At 43.3% G+C, this 20189-nt stretch overlaps 1 protein-coding gene across 1 annotated transcript in view; it reads left to right on the forward strand.

Moving 5' to 3' along the window:
* The window catches only part of LOC146507514 (interferon-induced protein 44-like), a 32738-nt gene that overhangs the window by 3023 nt on the left and 9526 nt on the right, over nt 1–20189 (forward strand). The window contains exons 5-6 of the mRNA XM_085180808.1: nt 15353–15505; nt 16813–16981. Coding sequence (XP_085036934.1) covers nt 15353–15505; nt 16813–16981 — 322 coding nt within the window. The remainder of the gene's footprint in view (nt 1–15352; nt 15506–16812; nt 16982–20189) is intronic.

Below are 20189 nucleotides of genomic sequence, written 5' to 3' on the forward strand. Positions count from 1 at the left end.
TTTTCAAGGGAAAGATGACAAGAAAGATTCGTAGTCAGAAAAGCCTCAAATGAAAACAAATGAAAAAAAAAAAAAAGATTTCCAGGATAATAAACCATTGAATTCTCAGCTTGCTTAAACAACAGATATTCATGATGGCTTCTGGCTCCTTACAATGGAATCTTTTAAGACTTAAGCTGTCATGGTCCCTGGATCTTGGACCAGTGCTTTTGAGTTTTGGGATATTTACATTTCTCTAGTTTTGTATTTTTCTGATTCAATTTAATTCAATTTTCAATTCAATTTTATTTATATAGCGCCAAATCACAATAACAATTGCCACAAAGTGTTTTATATTGTAAGGTAGACCCTACAATAATACATATAGAGAAAAACCCAACAATCAAATGACCCCCTATGAGTAAGCACTTTGGCGACAGTGGGAAGGAAAAACTCCCTTTTAACAGAAAGAAACCTCCGGCAAAACCAGGCTCAGGGAGGGGCGGGGCCATCTGCTGCGACCGGTTAGGGTGAGAGATAGAAGACAGGATAATAACATCCTGTGGAAGAGAGCCAGAGATTAATAACAAGTGTGGTAAAATGCAGAGAGGTCTGTTAACACATAGTGAGTTAAAAGGTGATTGAAAACGAAAAACTCAATGTATCATGGGAATCCCCCAGCAGCCTACGTCTATTGCAGCATAACTAAGAGAGGATTCAGGGTCACCTGGTCCAGCCCTAACTATATGCTTTAGCAAAAAGGAAAGTTTGAAGCCTAATCTTAAAAGTAGAGATAGTGTCTGTCTCCTGAATCCAAACTGGAGGCTGTTTCAATAGAAGAGGAGCCTGAAAACTGAAGGCTCTGCCTCCCATTCTACTTTTAACCCTTTAAAACCGGTCGGAGCGGGCACGATCTGTTTTGCGTAACTATTTTTAAATCCCGGTAGCTCTGCAACCACGTGAGCTAGCGCAATAATTTTTTTTGCATATGAAGTTGTACTTACATCTTATGCCATCAGCTTGTCCTCGGTCACAGTTTCCTTCCACATATAACTTTGCAAAAACTGCATAAAAAGCGCTTGCAGCAACAAAAACATAATATTCCAGAAACACGCTTTGCCGATCCGATCAGTTGTTCATAACACTTCCTACATTGGATTAGACGTCAGCGCGAACTATCGCATGTCCGCCATGACCCGCCCGAAACCGGAAGTGACGTCATTTTCGCGGAAATGTAGTTTTTTACCATCCGGGCCTCAATGAGCCTATACTGGTGTTTTTAAAAGTTAGGTTTGACTTTATGACTTTCTGTGTCGTTTCTGGGATGCTTAGGACTCATATTGCACTGCTGGAAATAGTTTATTTTGATGCATATGCTGCTTTTTTGGAAATTTGCACTATAATATTTATTTTCGTTTTTCCTGCAGTGTATAAAAATTGGTGTATTTCAAAAATAAAACTATAAAGGCACTCAAAATAAATTTCCTGTGGTGGGAAACTATTTTGTGCAACTTTTTTGTATTTACAGTTTTGAGGGATAAGCCTCTTAAATTTCTCTAACTAGAAATATATGTTAAAAAAACAAAAATGATTTTCAATTTTTTTGTAGTTTATTGCACTTTTTTGCAATTTATGTAATCACTATGCACTTAATTCATACAAATTATTACACTCTAGGCTGTAATGGTTGTATTGATGTATAGCAACTTGAAATGCTCCCAAAAATGGCACTACAGCATGTAAAAATATAATATAAGCTCTGGTGGACTTGGTTCTATGGTAGGTCTTAAAGGGTTAAATACTCTAGGAACAACAAGTAGGCCTGCAGTGTGAGAGGTTTAACAGGGAGCCAATGAAGGGAAGCTAATATAGGAGAAATCTGCTCTCTCTTTCTAGTCCCTGTCAGGACTCTTACTGCAGCATTTTGAATTAAATGAAGGTTTTTCAGGGATTTTTAGGACATCCTGATAATAATGAATTACAGTAGTCCAGCCTAGAACAAATACATGCGTGAACTAGTTTTTCAGAGTCACTCTGAGACAGGATATTTGTAATTTTAGAGATGTTGCACAAATGGAAGAAAGCAGTTCTACATATTTGTTTAAAATGTGCATTGAAGGACATATCTTGGTCAAAAATCAATCAAAGGTTCCTCATGGTGTTACTGGAGGTCAAGGTAATGCCATCCAGAGTAAGAATCTGGTTAGATACCATATTTCTAAGATTTTCTAAATCTTTGTATTCTGTTTCGTGTTTTGCCATTCTTTTTATATAGATAGTTTGCTTTCCTTACCTTTATTACACAGTTTTCTGTTCCTTTAGTACATTAGTTGCTTGGTTTCGGTCTTTGTCTGTTGTTACAAGAGATGGCTGTGAGACATGTGCAGTAGGATCTGCCAGAAGAGACAGCTGCGCTTCCCTGTAGTTTTGGCCATCATCGTAATCCTGGGTGTTCTAAGCCAGAGTTTCTGCAGTCCTAGTTGTCATTGTCCTGGGTCTGTGACCCAGTGTTTTTTGTTGTTTATTATTAATAGTCTTTTCTTTTGGTTTCTATGTTCCATGTTTTCTCTGCAATTCCCTTTCAAGTCTGTGTCTGTATTATATTGCCTGTTTTACTTTGACAGTCTGTGTCGTATGTCAATGTTTCTAGTTTTGCTTCCCTTGTCTCTTCCTGCCTAATCTCTCCCAGCTGTGCTCTCCTTCTATGTCTCATTTCCCTCGTTATCCCTCAGTGTATTTAAGCCCTGTGTTTCTCTTTGTCAGTATCGTGTCCTCTCTCATCCATTGCCGTGTGTCTCTCTGTGTGTTTCCCCGTGTACTAGTTTATAATTTCCCAGTTTAGATTGTATCGTTTTGTTACCCAGCAATACAACTGTGAATTTTGAGTTCATACCTGCCTTTGTGAGTTTGCGATTGGGTCCTCATCCTGTTTGCACACAGCTGCATTGTGACAAAAGGATGCAACCGGACAATGGACCAGCAGCTTTTAATCCCTCATAATCATAAATCCACTGAGCTCTGGGAGGACATGATTTGTGGAGTTTCTATGCCAGGAGTGGTTTGTGCTGCCTATTAAAGAATACCAGGACAAGTTAGCTCTCCATTTACAGCGAATGGTTTCTGGACTCCCCTGGTTATTTGGCTCGCTACGCCCTCTAATCCAGGACTTCCTCATTTCCACCGCTCCTGTGTGAAAAGCAAGAGGATTTTCAGCCGAGTCCGCTGGAGGATTTGCGGCGTGGCCCAGCTCGTCACGTCTCCTCCCCCTTTGAAAAGAAAGCACTGCTTGCACTGCCGTCACTCCGTGGCTGCTGAGCTAACTCCGAGTGTAAGTAAAAGTGACTGTTTGCAACATTCTGATTCCAAACCTTCTTCCATTTCATCCACGATTAGTCCTGCTGCTTCTAGAAACACTTTTTCACGTTTTTCAACTGGCTCCTCTGAACCTTCATAGTCCTGCTCCTGTATCTGAGACTTTCTGTGGTGCACCACTAGTATCTCAGTTATTATTTCTGTGCCTCAGCTGGAAAATGTAAATAGTAGCAGAGTGCCACGTGCTATACTTAAACTGGCTAGGAAGCTTGGACTTAGTGCCTCAGAACTAGTGAATCAAGTTGAGTTTTGTGTTTCAGAGCCATTTAACTTTGAACCTGCTGACCATGCTTTTGTGTCCGTCCCAGTGAAAACTGTTCAGGCAATACCTCAAGAGACTGTTAGTATGGCTTCACCTTTAGACTGTACTGCTCACCATCCCGCATATATGGAGACTGTTAGTGAAAATGCTCCTGAGCTCCGCTCTGCACCTCCTGTCCTTGCGCCCAGGACAGCTAGGGCTCGGCCTTCCTTGGCACCTGTACCAGTTCCTCGGGTGAAGGCTGATGTCCAGCAGATTCCTGTTCAGGCTCCCAGGGTGAGGCCTGCAAAGGCACAGTCGGGCTCTGCACCCATGCCTATTCCTCGGGTGGGAGTGGCTAGTGTCCAGCAAGAGCCTGCACCCATTTCTATTTCTGCTGGCGGCTCAGTTAAGCCCATCCAGCAGTTTTCCCCATGGTTTGGAGGCTTAGGAGAACAGCTTTCATTACAACAACCACCACTACAACCTTTACTTCAATCTTTAGCTCAGTCTCTTGCTTTGTTGACTGCTTTGTTACCTCCTCAGGCGTCTGTTTTGTCATTAGCTCAGTCTTCAGTTCAGTTACCAGTTCAGTCTCTAGTTCTGCTCAGTCAAGTGCTCAGCTCTGCGGCTCCCACGCCGCCGCCTGTTCCTGCTGGAGGACCAGAAGAGCCACTCCAGCAACCTTCCTCGTCAACTGGGGGTTTGGATGAACCGCTCCAGCCTCATGCCACATTAGCTGGAGGACCCGGAGAACCCGTCCAGCCTCATGCCACGTCAGCTGGGGGCTTATGGAGAGCCCGTCCAGTCTCATGCCTCATCAGCTGGAGGGTCCGAGGTGCCCGTCCAGCCTCATGCCACGTCAGCTGGTGGTTCTGGAGCACTCGTCAAGCACCCCTCCGTGTCCGCTGATGGCTCTGGTGAGTCCATTCCGCCACCTCCTGTTCCACCACCTGCAGCTTCCACAGCATCGCATGCAGCACCACCACCTGCAGCGCCACCACCAGTAGCTTCCACACCATTGCTTGCAGTGCCATTGCCTGGTCCTGCCTCGCCTGGTCCTGCATTTGCTACATCGCTGTCTGACCCAGCTCAGCCTGCACCACCTCAACATTGCCAGCCACTTTCTAGGCTGGACATGATCGCCATCGTGGGTGGCCTCTTGAACTGCATCGCTGCTGGCTCCGCGGTCGGCCTCCTGAACAATGTCTGCACTGCCGTTATCCACATGGCCGCCCTCCGGACCTGCTCCGTCCCCACCGCTGGCTCCGCTGTTGACCTCCGGGCCAGCCCCCTGAACTTTTGAACTATGGATTGTTGTACTCTCAATCCCCGGGTCGACCTCTGAAAATTTTGAATTATGGACTGTTGTGCCGTCGCCCCCTTGTTGGCCCCCTGAACTCTTTGTGAATTGCTCCCTGTGCTCCAGTGTTTTTTTTTTGTTTTTTTTTTTGGACGTTTTGGTTTTGGACTCAAAGTTGGCTGTGGTCCATGTGAATCAGCATTTATGCTACAGCTTCATTGTATTTATGTTATGCTAACATAGCTGTGTCGCTAGTGACCACATAGCACATCATTATATATCCAGGCCAAGTACTGTCCTCTATCACTCCTTTTAAGATATCTGAACTCTGCTGTGCGCATACTTCCTCAAGGCATCCCTTCACTTCTTATGTGCTTTCGCTAGCATCAGTAAACCCTCCCTCCTTGACACAGTCATTTGAGACAGGCCTCCAAGCCTACTCGCGTTTCTGACAACATCCCATATGGCATTATCAGAATCAAGATATTTTATTAATCCCTAAGGAAATTATCATCTCCTTTGAGGTTTAGCTGTCCCAACTGGTGGTATTCTACTTGGCTCTGCCGGTTTTGGGGATCCTGTAATCAGTGTTTCAAGTCAGCCAACCCTTCCAAAACTGCCCACCTTCAACTCTGTTTGTTTCAGAAACTGTCACAGTAGTTATTGCTACCCTACCCAAAGTAAATTAACCAGCCAGGCACTGCTTCTCTATAGTCTACTCTAAGACAAGCTCACTTAAGCATTTACGAACTATCATGCCATTACTCTAAGTCTCAAAATCCAGGCAGGTGTCACTGTCAAAGCTTCAGTTCAGAGTCAAGCCACGTGGCTACCAGATCAAGAGTTCCCCTCATTCATCTATCAAGGTCTTTTATTTTACGAAATTTCCTTTGATGTCTTCTCCTACCATTCCTTCCTAATACTGGGCTCATCCGCTTCAACTCTACAGAACCCTCGACCACTTTATTTAGGCCAGGGTCTACTTATCTTTGCTAGCCTGCCTACTACTTATATCACTGCAGAGGTCCTTGGCCTTCATAACGCAAAGTTATTACTGGTTCTAGGGGATGCCTTCTTTGGTGATCTGCCATGACTGGGAGCTGCCGCCAGTCCCCATCGAGGCTTTCCCCAAACCACAGTTCAATTCTTAATCAAGCCATTTGCCTTTATCTATTAAAAATGCTGCCAAACCTAAAATGTAGATGTGGGCCCAGCTAGTTAATCGCTGAAATAAAATATCACACATGTGTACGGTGGTCCCTCATTTATCCTGGGAGTTACGTTCCAAAAATAACCCACGATAGGTGAAATCCGTGAAGTACTCAACCTTATTTTTTACAATTATTATTGATGTTTTAAGGCTGTAAAACCCCTCACTACATGCTTTATCCACTTTTCTTAGACAGACATGAACATTTTCACACTTTTCTCTCTTGTTTAAATATGCTTAAAGTTCAAACCTTCGTGGAAAAAAAGAGTCCAGTACTATAGAATGAGACCAAATGCACCTGGAGGTGCCTTTGAAGGGTGGAAAGTGTTTCATTGACATTTTTGTGTTTTTTTTGGGAGAAAACTTACAAACACACAGTACAGCACTTCAGAGTCACACTGCTAGTGATCAAAGATTTATGTAAATGAACGCATTCTGTACTGTACAGAAGACACAGCACAAGATTGATTGACAATGGTTAATCAGAACGCAGAACACAATGTGCTGTAAAAACATAAAAAAACAGCATGCAAAATTGCAAAAAAAACCCAAAACAGCGAAACAGCGAGGCTGCAAAAAGTGAACCGCGTTATAGCGAGGGACCACTGTATGGGTTTTCACTTTTCCCCAATGGATGCATTGGAGAGGTGTTAGTATTTTGCCAAAGGATATCTCTGGAGCAGACGAGAATTAAAACTTTCCAATTAGTAGTTGTGCTGATTGACTAACTGGGCAATGGCCACCCCAATAATGGTAGAACTTCACTGAGCAGTTGAGAGCACGAATTGGATCTAAAGGAGCTTTTAGATCCTATTCCTGCTCTCAACTGCTCAATTGTAGGGTCCACATTATAATATAAAGCACCTTGAGGTGACTTTTTGTGATTTTCCACTGTATATATTAAATTGAATGGAACTGAAAAAACATGTTGATGGTTTGGAGGAAGTAATTACTGAAGTTAAATCAGAAAAATCAATTGGAGAAAAAGATTTCTAAATAAATATCAATGGTACAGAAAGTTACTATGCATAATGTTAAAATAGAACGCGTTGTTACAGAGCTCTTACAGCAAGGGAAAATAAAACATAAAAGGAAGCCACAAGGTGGTCCTATAAACATAAACAACCGAAGTTCGTAAATTTATTTACAGGCATATACAGGTAACAATTTGCAGAATAAGTATAGAAAAAATACAAAAATGTAGGGATATATGTATAAAATGTACAAGATTATGTACAAAATCTACAGAGCTATGTATAAAATTTAGGGTAAACAAACAACCTGGTGAGTAAGAGGACCAAAAGAAGGTTAAGCTGCATTAGCAGAGTCTGACAGCTGCTGGTAAGAATGACCTGTGGTAGCGTTCCTTCCAACACTGTGGGTGTAAAAGTCTACTTCTTAACGAGCTGCTCAGTGCTCGTACAGTCTCATGCAGATGGTGGGAGGTGTTGTCCATGATGGATGTTAGCTAAGACAACATCCTCTCTGTGGTGTGAATGAGACACGGTGGGTCCAGGGATCATAGGTTTGAGCAATTTTATTCACTATTTGTCACACCACAACACACCCCAACCCCTGAGTCCCCGTGTTTTTAACTAGGCGGGCGTGATTAAGGATGCCGTGCAGGTGCGTCTACCCTCCCTGCATGGCACGGCAGACAGCGCCCCACCACATATCCCCATCGCCTGATTGAGGCCAGGGAGCCATCCAGCCAAACCTACTCCCCCACCGCGAGTGGGAGAGGGAATCAGCCCGGACAGCTGGCGCCCCTGGGCCCCGGCCAAGCGGCGGGGAGGTGCGAGTTCAGGTGGCCGCCCGCGAATCCAGCAGCACAGGCGAAGCTGGTTCGGAGGTTGGCCGCGTGGCAGGTGCACCCGGCGTGGTCGGCACAGTCGTGAGCCCAAGCTCACAGGCGGCTGGGCAGACGTGCGGCATGTACCGGCTTCTAGTGGTGGTGAGACCGGTCTGGCGAGCACGGCGATCTGAAGCGTGGCGCACGCCTCGCTCGCCAGCTCCAATGGTGCTCACCAGTCCCCTGGCACGGGGACCTCTGGCTCCTTGCACAGCCCCTCCGTCACCACCGTCACTCCCCGCTGGAACAGCCTGTTGCGCGACTTCTCCATCACTACTACTGCCGCCACTCCCGGCTCGAGCAGCCCCTCGCATGGCTCCTCGGTTACCACCGCCGCTGCTCCCGGCTTGAGCAACCTCTCGCACGGCTCCTCTTCCTCCAGCCGGTGCAGACCTTCGCGCGCCTCGTCCGCCGCCTCTGGATGGAGCAGCTCCTCCACAGCTCCCAGCAGGAGCAGCCCTTCTCCCGGCTGATCCCCCTCCTCCGGCAGGCGCAGATCCCCCTGCTCCTCGTCTGCCACCTCCAGCTGCTGAGGTGCCTCACGAGGCTCCTCCACGTCTTCACTGTCCTCTGGACACACGTGTGGGGGTGGCGCCAGCAGCGCCGCCAGCTCCCCAATACTTTCCAGGTGGCGCTCGGTCTGGTCTCGCAGCTCTTCCTGCTGGCGACGCACCTCCGCCGCCTGCTCCCGCTGGGCCCCTCTGGGCTAGCTCGTCCCTTCCCTGGCTTCGATAAGGACCCGCCGTGCCGCCTCCTGGGTTTCGGCACAAGTGTGGCGTGAATGAGACACGGCGGGTCCAGGGATCATAGGTTTGAGCCATTTTATTCACTATTCCTAACACCACACCACAACACACCCCAACCCCATGCCATCCCCATGTTTTTAACTAGGCGGGCGTGATTAAGGATGCCGTGCAGGTGCGTCCGCCCTCCCTGCAGGGCACCGCAGATCACGCCCCACCACACTCTCCTCCCCAACCTACTCGATGGACTTCAGCAGACACTCCAGGACAGAGCTGACCAGTTTGTTGAGTTTCCCCTCCTTATCTCTCTCCTTCTGGACTCCTCATTTCCTCTCTGTTTCCAGATCTGAAAGCCCTCCTTTTCTGCTCCAGCAGGGTCCTCAGATCTGGAGTCAGCCATGGCTTGTTATTGGAGTAACACCATACTTTCCTGGCTGGTACAGTGTTATCCATGCAGAAGTTGATATAGTCTGTTATGCAGGTGGTTAGTGTGTCGATATCCTCCCCATGTGGGCTGCATAGCACCTCACAGTGTGTAGTTTGGAAGCAGTCTTTCAGTGCCATGCTCGCCTCTTCAGACCATGCTCTCACACACCTTGTGGTGGGGGGTTGTTTACACACAAAAGGTATATGAGGGAACCATATGGACCAGGTTATGGTATGAGCGACCCAGTGGGGGGAGGGGTTATGATGTATATGCATCCTTAGTATTTGCATACAGGAGAATCTCTATGGTTTAAAAGATTTAATTTGCTACAGCAGGTAAATTTACAACGATACAACAATAACAAGAATTATTATGGCTATTTTCTTCCAGAAGAGACGCGGCAGTCCTGGTGTCTCCCTTTTTTGGGAAAGTTTGGGACATTCTTTTCGGACTCCCTTGGCCCACAAAATATCATCCTGAGTTTAACTAGTTATGTTAGGCAAGCATGTTGCAAAACCCTCCACTCTACATGTCAATCACGATAATTCAATTCAATAAGGCTCTTATTGCCAACTCTTTAATAAGCACATAGCAATGTGTATATAAAAATCATGAAAAAACAGCTTTATTTGATCATTTTATTCCTAATGTTAGGTAGAGTCCAGGAAAGGATAATAATAAGTATTGGTGAGGACTGGATTTACATACATAAATAGTCATGGGAAATTCTGGTTCTTTTTTAGAGAACCGGCGCTTTCAGCTCAGACCACTAAAAAGAGCCGGCTCTCTTGCTCCCAACTGGCTGTTCAGGTTGTTTTGCTGCTGGTTAATTAAAATTATGCACAAAAGGAATTAGTAATGGTAAAAACAATGGTTTTATTTATATGTTTTATATATAAATATATACGGTGGCCCCTAGAGACAAAGCAGAGAGAGAAAGAGAGCCAAGGACGACAACAAGAGACAACATCATCACATTAGAAAAGGTATAGTAATCATCCACAATTATTTTCAGTTGCAGATGATAAAGGATGCACTCTCCCAAAAAATCATCCCAGGCCTATATCACAGTGAATTTGCATCTTCTCTTTGTTTTGCATATTTTATTTTATTGTGTTATGGTTTGCAGTGTTTTGTTTTTTGTTTTGTGTTGTTTCACTTTAATTTTTTTTCTGGTCGTGGTCTGGTTCTCTGGTCCCCTCCCCAATCAGACCAGGAGTGACATGTTTAGCCGCATGTTCTCCTTAAATTGGTGGCTGTCTGAGTGGTGTCCCAGAAACGATGTGGGCTTCATAGATAATTGGCAAACCTTCTGGAGGAAACCTGGTCTTGTTAGGAGAGACGGCATCCATCCCACTTTGGATGGAGCAGCTCTCATTTCTAGAAATATGGACAAATTTATTAAACCCCCCAAAATATGACTATCCAGAGTTGGGACCAGGAAGCAGAGTTGCAGTCTTACACGCCTCTCTGCAGCTTCTCTCCTCCTGCTACCCCCCCAAAAACCCATCTCCATAGAGACTGTGTCAGCTTCCAAAAAGACAAAAAACAAACTAAAAACCAGCAACAAACAACTTAAACATTTACAAAGAAAGAACAATACAGTATCCACACCTGAACCAAAGAGTAAAACAGTGAAATGTGGATTATTAAATATTAGGTCTCTCTCCTCCAAGTCTCTGTTAGTACATGACTTAATAATTGATCAACAAATTGATTTACTCTGCCTTACAGAAACCTGGTTGCAGCAGGATGATTATGTTAGTTTAAATGAAATCTCGAAGCACAGGTCGAGGGGGCGGTGTGGCAGCAATTTTTCACACCAGTCTATTAACTAATGAAAGACCAAGACAGTCTTTTAATTCATTTGAAAGCCTGATGCTTAGCCTCGTCCACCCCAGCTGTGAAACTCAGAAACCAGTCTTACTTGTTATCATCTATCGTCCACCTGGGCCTTACACAGAGTTTCTGTCTGATTTCTCAGACTTTATATCTGATTTAGTTCTGAGCTCAGATATAAATAATTATTGTGGGTGATTTTAACATCCATGTAGATGCTAAAAATGACAGCCTCAACATGGCATTTAATCTGTTATTAGACTCAATTGGTTTCTCTCAAAATGCAAAAAAACCCACCCACCACTTTAATCACACTCTAGATCTTGTTTTAACATATGGCATAGAAACTGAACATTTAACAGTGTTTCCTGAAAACCCTCTCCTGTCTGATCATTTCCTGATAACATTTACATTTACAATAATTGATTACACAGCAGTGGAGAGTAGACTTTATCAAAGTAGATGTCTTTCTGAAAGCGCTGTAACTAAGTTTAAGAATATAATCCAGCCACTGTTATCATCGTCATTGCCCTATACCAACATAGAGCAGAGCAGCTATCTGAACGCTACCCAAACAGAGGTCGATTATCTTGTTAATAATTTCACCTCCTCACTACGTACGACTCTGGATACTGTAGCTCCAGTGAAAACTAAGGTGTCTAATCAGAAGTACCTGACTCCGTGGTATAATTCTCAAACACGTAGCCTAAAGCAGATGACTCGTAATCTGGAGAGGAAATGGCGTGTCACAAATTTAGAGGATCATCATTTAGCCTGGAGAAATAGTTTGTTGCTTTATAAGAAAGCCCTCCGCAAAGCCAGAACATCTTACTATTCGTCACTGATTGAAGAAAATAAGAACAACCCCAGGTTTCTCTTCAGCTCTGTAGCCAGGCTGACAAACAGTCAGAGCTCTGTTGAGCCAACCATCCCTTTAATGTTAACTAGTAATGACTTCATGAACTTCTTCACAAATAAAATTTTTATCATTAGAGAAAAAATGACCAATAATCATCCCACAGATGTAATATTATCTACAGCTACTCTTAGTACCATTGATGTTAAGTTAAGACTCTTTTTCTCCAATTGATCTTTCTGAGTTAACTTCAATAATTACTTCCTCCAAACCATCAACGTGTCTTTTAGACCCCATTCCTACAAAACTGCTCAAAGAAGTCCTGCCATTAATTAATTCTTCGATCTTAAATATGATCAACCTATCTCTCTAATATGTACCACAGGCCTTCAAGCTGGCTGCAGTTAAACCTTTACTCAAAAAGCATCTCTAGACCCAGCAGCCTTAGCTAATTATAGGCCAATCTCCAACCTTCCTTTCATATCAAACATCCTTGAAAGAGTAGTTGTCAAACAGCTAACAGATCATCTGCAGAGGAATGGTTTATTTGAAGAGTTTCAGTCAGGTTTCAGAGCTCATCACAGCACAGAAACAGCTTTAGTGAAGGTTACAAATGATCTTCTTATGGCCTCTGACAGTGGACTCATCTCTGTGCTTGTCCTGCTAGACCTTAGTGCAGCATTCGATACTGTTGACCATAATATCCTATTAGAGCGATTAGAACATGCTGTAGGTATTACAGGTACTGCACTGCAGTGGTTTGTATCATATCTCTCTAATAGACTCCAGTTTGTGCATGTAAATGGAGAGTCCTCTTCACACACTGAGGTTAATTATGGAGTTCCACAGGGTTCAGTGCTAGGACCAATTCTGTTTACATTACACATGCTTCCCTTAGGAAGCATCATTAGAAGACATAGCATACATTTTCACTGCTATGCAGATGACACCCAGCTCTATCTGTCCATGAAGCCAGATAACACACACCAATTAGTTAAACTGCAGGAATGTCTTAAAGACATAAAGACTTGGATGGCCGCTAACTTTCTGCTTCCTAATTCAGATAAAACTGATGTTATTGTACTCGTCCCTGAAAATCATAGAAATATGGTAACCAGATTCTTACTCTGAATGGCATTACCTTGGCCTCCAGTAACACTGTGAGGAACCTTGGAGTCATTTTTGACCAGGACATGTCCTTCAACGTACATATTAAACAAATATGTAAGACTGCGTTCTTCCATTTGCGCAACATCTCTAAAATTAGAAATATCCTGTCTCAGAGTGACGCTGAAAAACTAGTTCATGCATTTATTACTTCCAGGCTGGACGACTGCAATTCATTATTATAAGGATGTCCAAAAAACTCCCTGAAAAGCCTTCAGCTAATCCAAAATGCTGCAGCAAGAGTCCAGACAGGGACTAGAAAGAGAGAGCAGATTTCTCCTGTTTTGGCTTCCCTTCATTGGCTTCCTGTTAAATCCAGAATTGAATTCAAAATCCTACTCCTCACATACAAGGTCTTAAATAATCAGGCCCCATCTTATCTTAATGACCTTGTAGTACCATATCACCCTATTAGAGCACTTCGCTCTCACTCTGCAGGCCTACTTGTTGTTCCTAGAGTATTTAAAAGTAGAATGGGAGGGAGAGCCTTCAGTTTTCAGGCCCCTCTTCTGTGGAACCAGCTTCCAGTTTGGATTCGGGAGACAGACACTATCTCTACTTTTAAGATTAGGCTTCAAACTTTCCTTTTTGCTAAAGCATATAGTTAGGGCTGGACCAGGTGACCCTGAATCCTCCCTTAGTTATGCTGCAATAGATGTAGGCTGCCGGGGGATTCCCATGAATCCCATGCATTGAGTTTTTCCTTTCCAGTCACCTTTCTCACTCACTATGTGTTAACAGACCTCTCTGCATTGAATCATATCTGTTATTAACCTCTGTCTCTCTTCCACAGCATGTCTTTTATCCTGTCTTCCTTCTCTCACCCCAACCGGTCACAGCAGATGGCCCCGCCCCTCCCTGAGCCTGGTTCTGCCGGAGGTTTCTTCCTGTTAAAAGGGAGTTTTTCCTTCCCACTGTCGCCAAAGTGCTTGCTCATAGGGGGTCATATGATTGTTGGGTTTTTCTCTTTATCTATGAAGCGCCTTGAGGCGACTTTTGTTGTGATTTGGCGCTATATAAATAAAATTGAATTGAATTGAATTGAAATTATAAAATTAACAAAAACAACTATTTACATTTCAACTATTTAAATTTTCAGCTTTTTCCTTTTTAACAAATTTAAAGTGAAACAACACAAAACACTGCAAACCACAACACAATAAAATATAAATGAAAATATGCAAAATAAAAAGAAGATGCACATTCTCTGTCATATCGGCCTGGGATGAGTTTTTGGGAGAGTGTTTTCCTGCTTAGAATTGCATACATAGGATTCACTACGTGAATAAACTTACTGAATCCTTTATAGTAATAGTATAGTATAGCAATCATCCACAACTATTTTCAGTTGTGGATGATTACTATACTTTTCTAATGTGATGATGTTGTCTCTTGTTGTCCCTGGCTCTCTTTCCCTTCTGCTTTGTTCTTGTGCTACTACGAGTGAAACTCCCCCCTCTGCTCAGCGCAAGCACAAGGCTCACGTGTGGAGCAAAGTGGGAAAAAAGTGCAAAAGAGAGAGAGTGAGAGAACGAAAACATGGCTCGTTCACTTCAAAGAGTTGGCTCTAACAGCTGTTTCGTTGGCGACCGATACATCACTAATACTAAATACTAGATCCAAACAATTCCTTTGCAAATTACCAGTTAACTGTTTGACAACTATTTTTTCCAGAATTTTTAAAATGCATTTTTTCAAGAAGTCTTGTAGAAATGGGGTCTAACAGAAACACTGATGGTTTGGACAACAAATTAATTGCAGAGAGTGGACTTACATAGCACTTTTCTACTCAAACTGAGCACTAAAACCACAGTTTACTACAAGCTTCATTCACTCAATCAGACATATTCACACAAGCATTTTCGTCTAAGCATGCAGGTGGAGGGGCTGCAAAGTGAACCAATGACCCTTAAATTGGTTAGAAACCCACCCTACCTCCTGAGTCACCGCCTCCAATAAAGTTAACTCAGACAGCTCAATCAGAGAGAAATTAATTAAATATCCGTCATAAGCAGTGAGGATGTAACACTATTAACAAGATAATTGACCTCTGTGGGAGAGATTTATAGGTAGAATAGAAAACATTTAATTTTATTATCATTGTATGTACACATGTACAATGCGATTACAAATATATAAAAAAGTTTCTTTTTACTGTGTTGGTCTGTTGTCTCACAGAAAAAAGGTTCCAGATTTAAACCAATTAGATGGCTTTAATGGAGTGTATTTAAAAAAAGGAGGAACACCACCCACCCCCACCCCCAGAAACAAAAACAAAACTATGAAATACAGATTAAAGAAAATGAAAGAAAAGTATAAAAAAGCCTTCAGATAAAGCCAACATTTAATATTTTGTGTTTCAGTATAAAACTCATAAATTAAGAAGTGGAAGAGGAGACACAGCTGCCTTTTACCCTTTGGTCTTCAGTGACATCATGGGTCTGGAGGAAGGGGCTGGAATTAAACCTGAAGATATCAAACTGGCCATGGAAGGACACGTGACAGATGGACACAAGGTACATTAGTCATGTTCTTCTTCTTTCAGCTGGTTGATTAAGTGGTTGCCACAGATGATCATCTGCCCCATCTGCCCCTAACCCTCACGTCCTCCTCTGTCACACCATACCTCTGCATGTCCTCCTTCACTAAATCTATGAATTTGCTCTGAGGTCTTTCTCTTTTCCTCCTGCTGGGTAGCTTCATCTTCATCATCCTGTGTCCAGTAAATTCTCTCCCTTCTCTGCACATGTCCAAACAATCTCAGCCTCTCTGACTCTGAGCTGTCCCTTTGATGGACTCATTTTTAATCCTGTCTATCCTGCTCACTCCTTAACGTCTTCGGGTCAGCCTCCATCATCTCCAAACCATCATAGCAAGTCTCACCATCAGTACTCCATCCATTCCTGCACCAACCAAGCCATCTCACATCGGCAGAATCAGGCTCAGGGGTAGCATCATTATTATCAAGTATAGTGCCAAAATATTCCTCCACCACCAGGATGAAATGTTCTTACAGACATCAATAACCATCTTCTTTGTTTTATACAGATAAATGTAAAGACAGTAATCTCCATGCCATGCTATAAAACCATCTACTGGGCCATGGTCATGATCTGTGTCATAATGCAGAGAAATGATCACATATACAATATACAGTGATGTAAAAAGAAGTTTCCCCCCATTCCTGTTTTTCTATTTTTTTTTTTTATTATTTAAATATTTTATGACTTTTTATTTGTTTAGTGTTTACATTTTTGGATGTGGGGTTTTTTGCTCTTAGATTATTTACATTTGTTCCCAATTCCTAGTTAACAGAAACCCACAAGGAACATGAAATGTCAAAGTAAAACAGGAAGTCAAATAACAATGGGAAGAAGACAGATACATGAATGAACTAAACATAGGAGACTAAACACAATGGATTACTGAAGGAAGTTTTTTTTTTTTTATAAGTTTTGCTTCCCTGGTTTCATCTTTTCTTATTTAGCTCAACTCTTTGTCATTCTCCCCAGCTGTCTTCACTTCCCTTATTTGCCCTTCAATTTATATAGTCACTGTTCCCACCCTGTGCTTTATTAGTGTGTCTGTTCCCTTTGCTTTAGTGTGTTCTAGCCCCCAATGTTAACCAATCATTATTTACAATTATATTGTTATGATCTTTAAAACAAAACTTTAAACACTAACTGTGAAACAATATTTATTAACAAAATTTGTCTGTAACTACAAATATCCTCAAATCATGATGCAGATCATTAGACACACAAACCATTTTTTAAAAAGATCATACAATGTTTAACTGGCCTGAATTTTCACTGTTTTCCAGTTCAACCCAGTTACTTCTCTGTCAAACACAGACACCGACTACAACAAAAACCCCACTGAAGACGACAAAGTTCATCTTCTGGTCTGTGTTATTTCTGCAAATGCAACAGAAATTAAGGAGTCAGTTTTGCAGAAGATGAACAGTGTCAGAGAAACAGCTTGTGACCTGGGTAAGAGCTCATTTCAGGAAGTTCTCAAAGAGCAGGAGCTCCCGAGTGTTCATAATTCAGTCATATACTGTTTCACAACGCATACCAAGTTTGATTAATTTCAACAAAACTTTGCTAGCCATTGTTGAATCCTCCCAATTCTTTCGATCTTTGGGCTGAAGGAAGGACAATACTCAGTGTATAAATGCTCAATCAACAATTACTTTATTACATACAATTCAACACTTTTGAGCATAAACCATCTGGATGAGGAGACATGCATGAAGAGGGTCACAGCAAGATCTCAAAATGGTGGAGGGTTACTCAAACTCTTATAGCCTCTGATGGCCCCCACCTAGTCATAAAAACCTAACATTCACATGTTTTCTAACTCCTAGCTGAGCCTGACTTATGAACTTGGCTCCCTGTCTCTCTGCTTACAGAGGAAAGGGGGGTGAAACTCCTGTGGAATGTGATCCGTCTCCTGTATTATCAGAAACCAAGGCCCTCTGCACACAATATTCTCTCCTTAACTCATCAGTATGAAATGTCATGAAACAGTGTAATTCATTCACCGTAAATCAACAGCATAGGGCAATATAAACCTATCTAATAAATCTAATAATTTTTCACATTTTCTTAATCCAGAAGTGTAATGCAAACTAAAACTACACACTGATCATATTCTCTATAATAAGTATGATGTGGCTTACAGCAGTATAATAATTCACTCATTTCAATTACAGGCATAAGATGACATATGACAGAATAATAATCTCACAATTCCCCCTTTGATCTCGTTTTAAAGAGATCACTTAGAACATACAATGCAGGGTTGCAAGGTCCAGTTCTTCTTGGTCGTGAGGCCCTCCCCCCAACAGAGGCATCATAGGCCGTGCATCATAGGCCCTGAGGCTACGGCCCTGTCAATGAGGCAAACCACAAGCGCTCTAAGGCAAGGGATAAAACAACATCCACATGTAGTAATAATTGCAATGAAAACAGACAATGAGACCATAATTTACATAATAAAACTTTTCCATTGCCCTAACACAGAAGTCATCCACTCCTCCAGCAGATTCTCAATTCCTGAGTGATCATGCATATTTTGGGCCAGTGTTCGCAGCCCCTCCAGAGCTTTGGGATATAGAGCCATGCGGAGCAGTGTTGTTGGGAATAAATATACAACACATCTGTCCAAACATCGCACGCCTCCTTTTTCTGCTAAAACCATGTCGAGTGCCATCCTGTTTTGCACTGCCATCAGAGAGGTGGGACCTAATTGCTCTGCCAACCCCTCAATAGCATCACACGTTAAATTTGCCAGTCTGAGCACATAATTAATCCTATCTACATTTTTGTTGGGAGTGATGGGAAAATTGATGGGGATGTTTTCAAAACCTGCTGCTATCTGATCTATACTCGTTTGGGACACCTCGGGGCACCCCTATGGAGTCTATATAAGTCGGTGAGTTAGCAGTTAAATCAAATGACCAGGATGCTCTTTTAAATAAGACATGACGTCTATGCCTAACCGTGAGCTGTGCATTACCATTCGTTGCCGAACGTTTATCTTTTTCCCCTATTAGCAGCAGAGGTGCTCCTAATCTAACCATGGCACAAACACCAAAAGCTTCTTTTGGTATGCGCATGTGCAGACTCCCACCTCCACAGTAATAGTACAAACCAGCTCGAGCCCAGGTGCCAACGTATGTGGCACCTGCATGAGAGGCATTCCCTCTTCCTGGATACGTCACCGTACACCAGTCAGCCGGGATCTCTCCAGCGTCATACTCCTGCTCGTCAGGGCCACCTGCGGTAAAATTAAAACAAGTGTAATTAGCTTTTCTGGGTTTGAATGGTCCTGGCACGGTGTTGTTATCTATGGGAGGAAACAAAACAGACAAAGGAGCACATTTTCCGGACGACACTGCCCTACGAGTAAGCCTAAGCATACAGTCAAAACCCCAGTGGTCCTCTGGATACAGAGGGGCTGGTTCAGTGAACAAGTGTGGACGTACAGTTGCACATGCCACACAATCAGACACATTTTGCTCTTTTGCATTCACGATCAGCCAATCCAGCCACAGGTTGCTATCTACATAACCAGTGGCTCGAGACATCAGCTGCCGGGGTTTCAATTTTGTATAATCTACCTGTATTACCTTAAAGTTAGAGGGGGCGTCTCTCACTGTCGTGGTTTCCGTCCGGGATGCATTACCTGTTGGTGGTGGATTTTTGAAGTTGATTTTTATTACACCTGCCGGGTCTTTTCCCGAACCATCAACTCCCAACAGTAGATAGAATACTTTATCCGCTTTATTATACCGTTGAGGTGTAACCCACCACCCACCGATGGACATTGTAATTGGATTATTACGGTTACTGAAATCACGCTGGATGGCAAACCCCTTCCAGCTTCCCCGGGCACCCAACCTTGGCCTGTGTAGGCTGTCACCATGTCCCACGCGGGGCACGGCCTGAGTGCGGAGGGATGACCTGAACGACAGGAGGCAGTTACTAACAGGTCATGACACGTCCAAACCTCATAGTCACACCAACTAGCATTATCACCCTCACAATTTTTCCTGGAACAGAGGTCAAAGGTGAAGGCTGGGGTGGATCCTCTAACGTAATCCACCTCTATACCTCCATAATATAACAAACAGGGATCAGTTCTCTTACCTACGTCGCGCTTAGGTCTGGTCATCTCAGGGTCCGCTGAAGGAAGAGGGTTTGGTTGAGTTCTGAAACTGGGCAATTCATAAACAAGAAAAATGACAGTTACCATGACAACAGTGATTACAGCTAGCACTCCCATCACCCTCCAGTTTTCCCACAGCTTTATTCTTACATTATAATTTCCCACCCCCATCTTGGAGCCGCCTTGTACTCTCAAATGTACTTAGACTAGAACCTCTGTCTAAGGAGCTTTTAACCTCTATTTTATTGCTGCAGCTACCAGTATCTTCCAGTCGGGTGATTCTCTGCTTCTTTCTTCGTTAGACTACCCTTTGGTCTTTGCACAGATCAGGGGATTATTCTGCACCTTTCTCAAACAATGATCTGTGTGTTTCGGGGCACAGCCGTGTCCCCCTTTTTCACTAAGAGCCTCTCGGAGCGCCTAGGCTCTTCCGCCGATGCGCACTGGGCCCAGTGATACCAAGTATCGCCTTTGTCTGTCAATTGGACCGCGTGAGACGTCCGAGCAGTCACCTCAAAGGGTCCC

The sequence above is a fragment of the Neolamprologus multifasciatus genome, chromosome 12 (assembly GCF_963576455.1).
Source record: "Neolamprologus multifasciatus chromosome 12, fNeoMul1.2, whole genome shotgun sequence".
Taxonomy (NCBI): Eukaryota; Metazoa; Chordata; class Actinopteri; order Cichliformes; family Cichlidae; genus Neolamprologus; species Neolamprologus multifasciatus.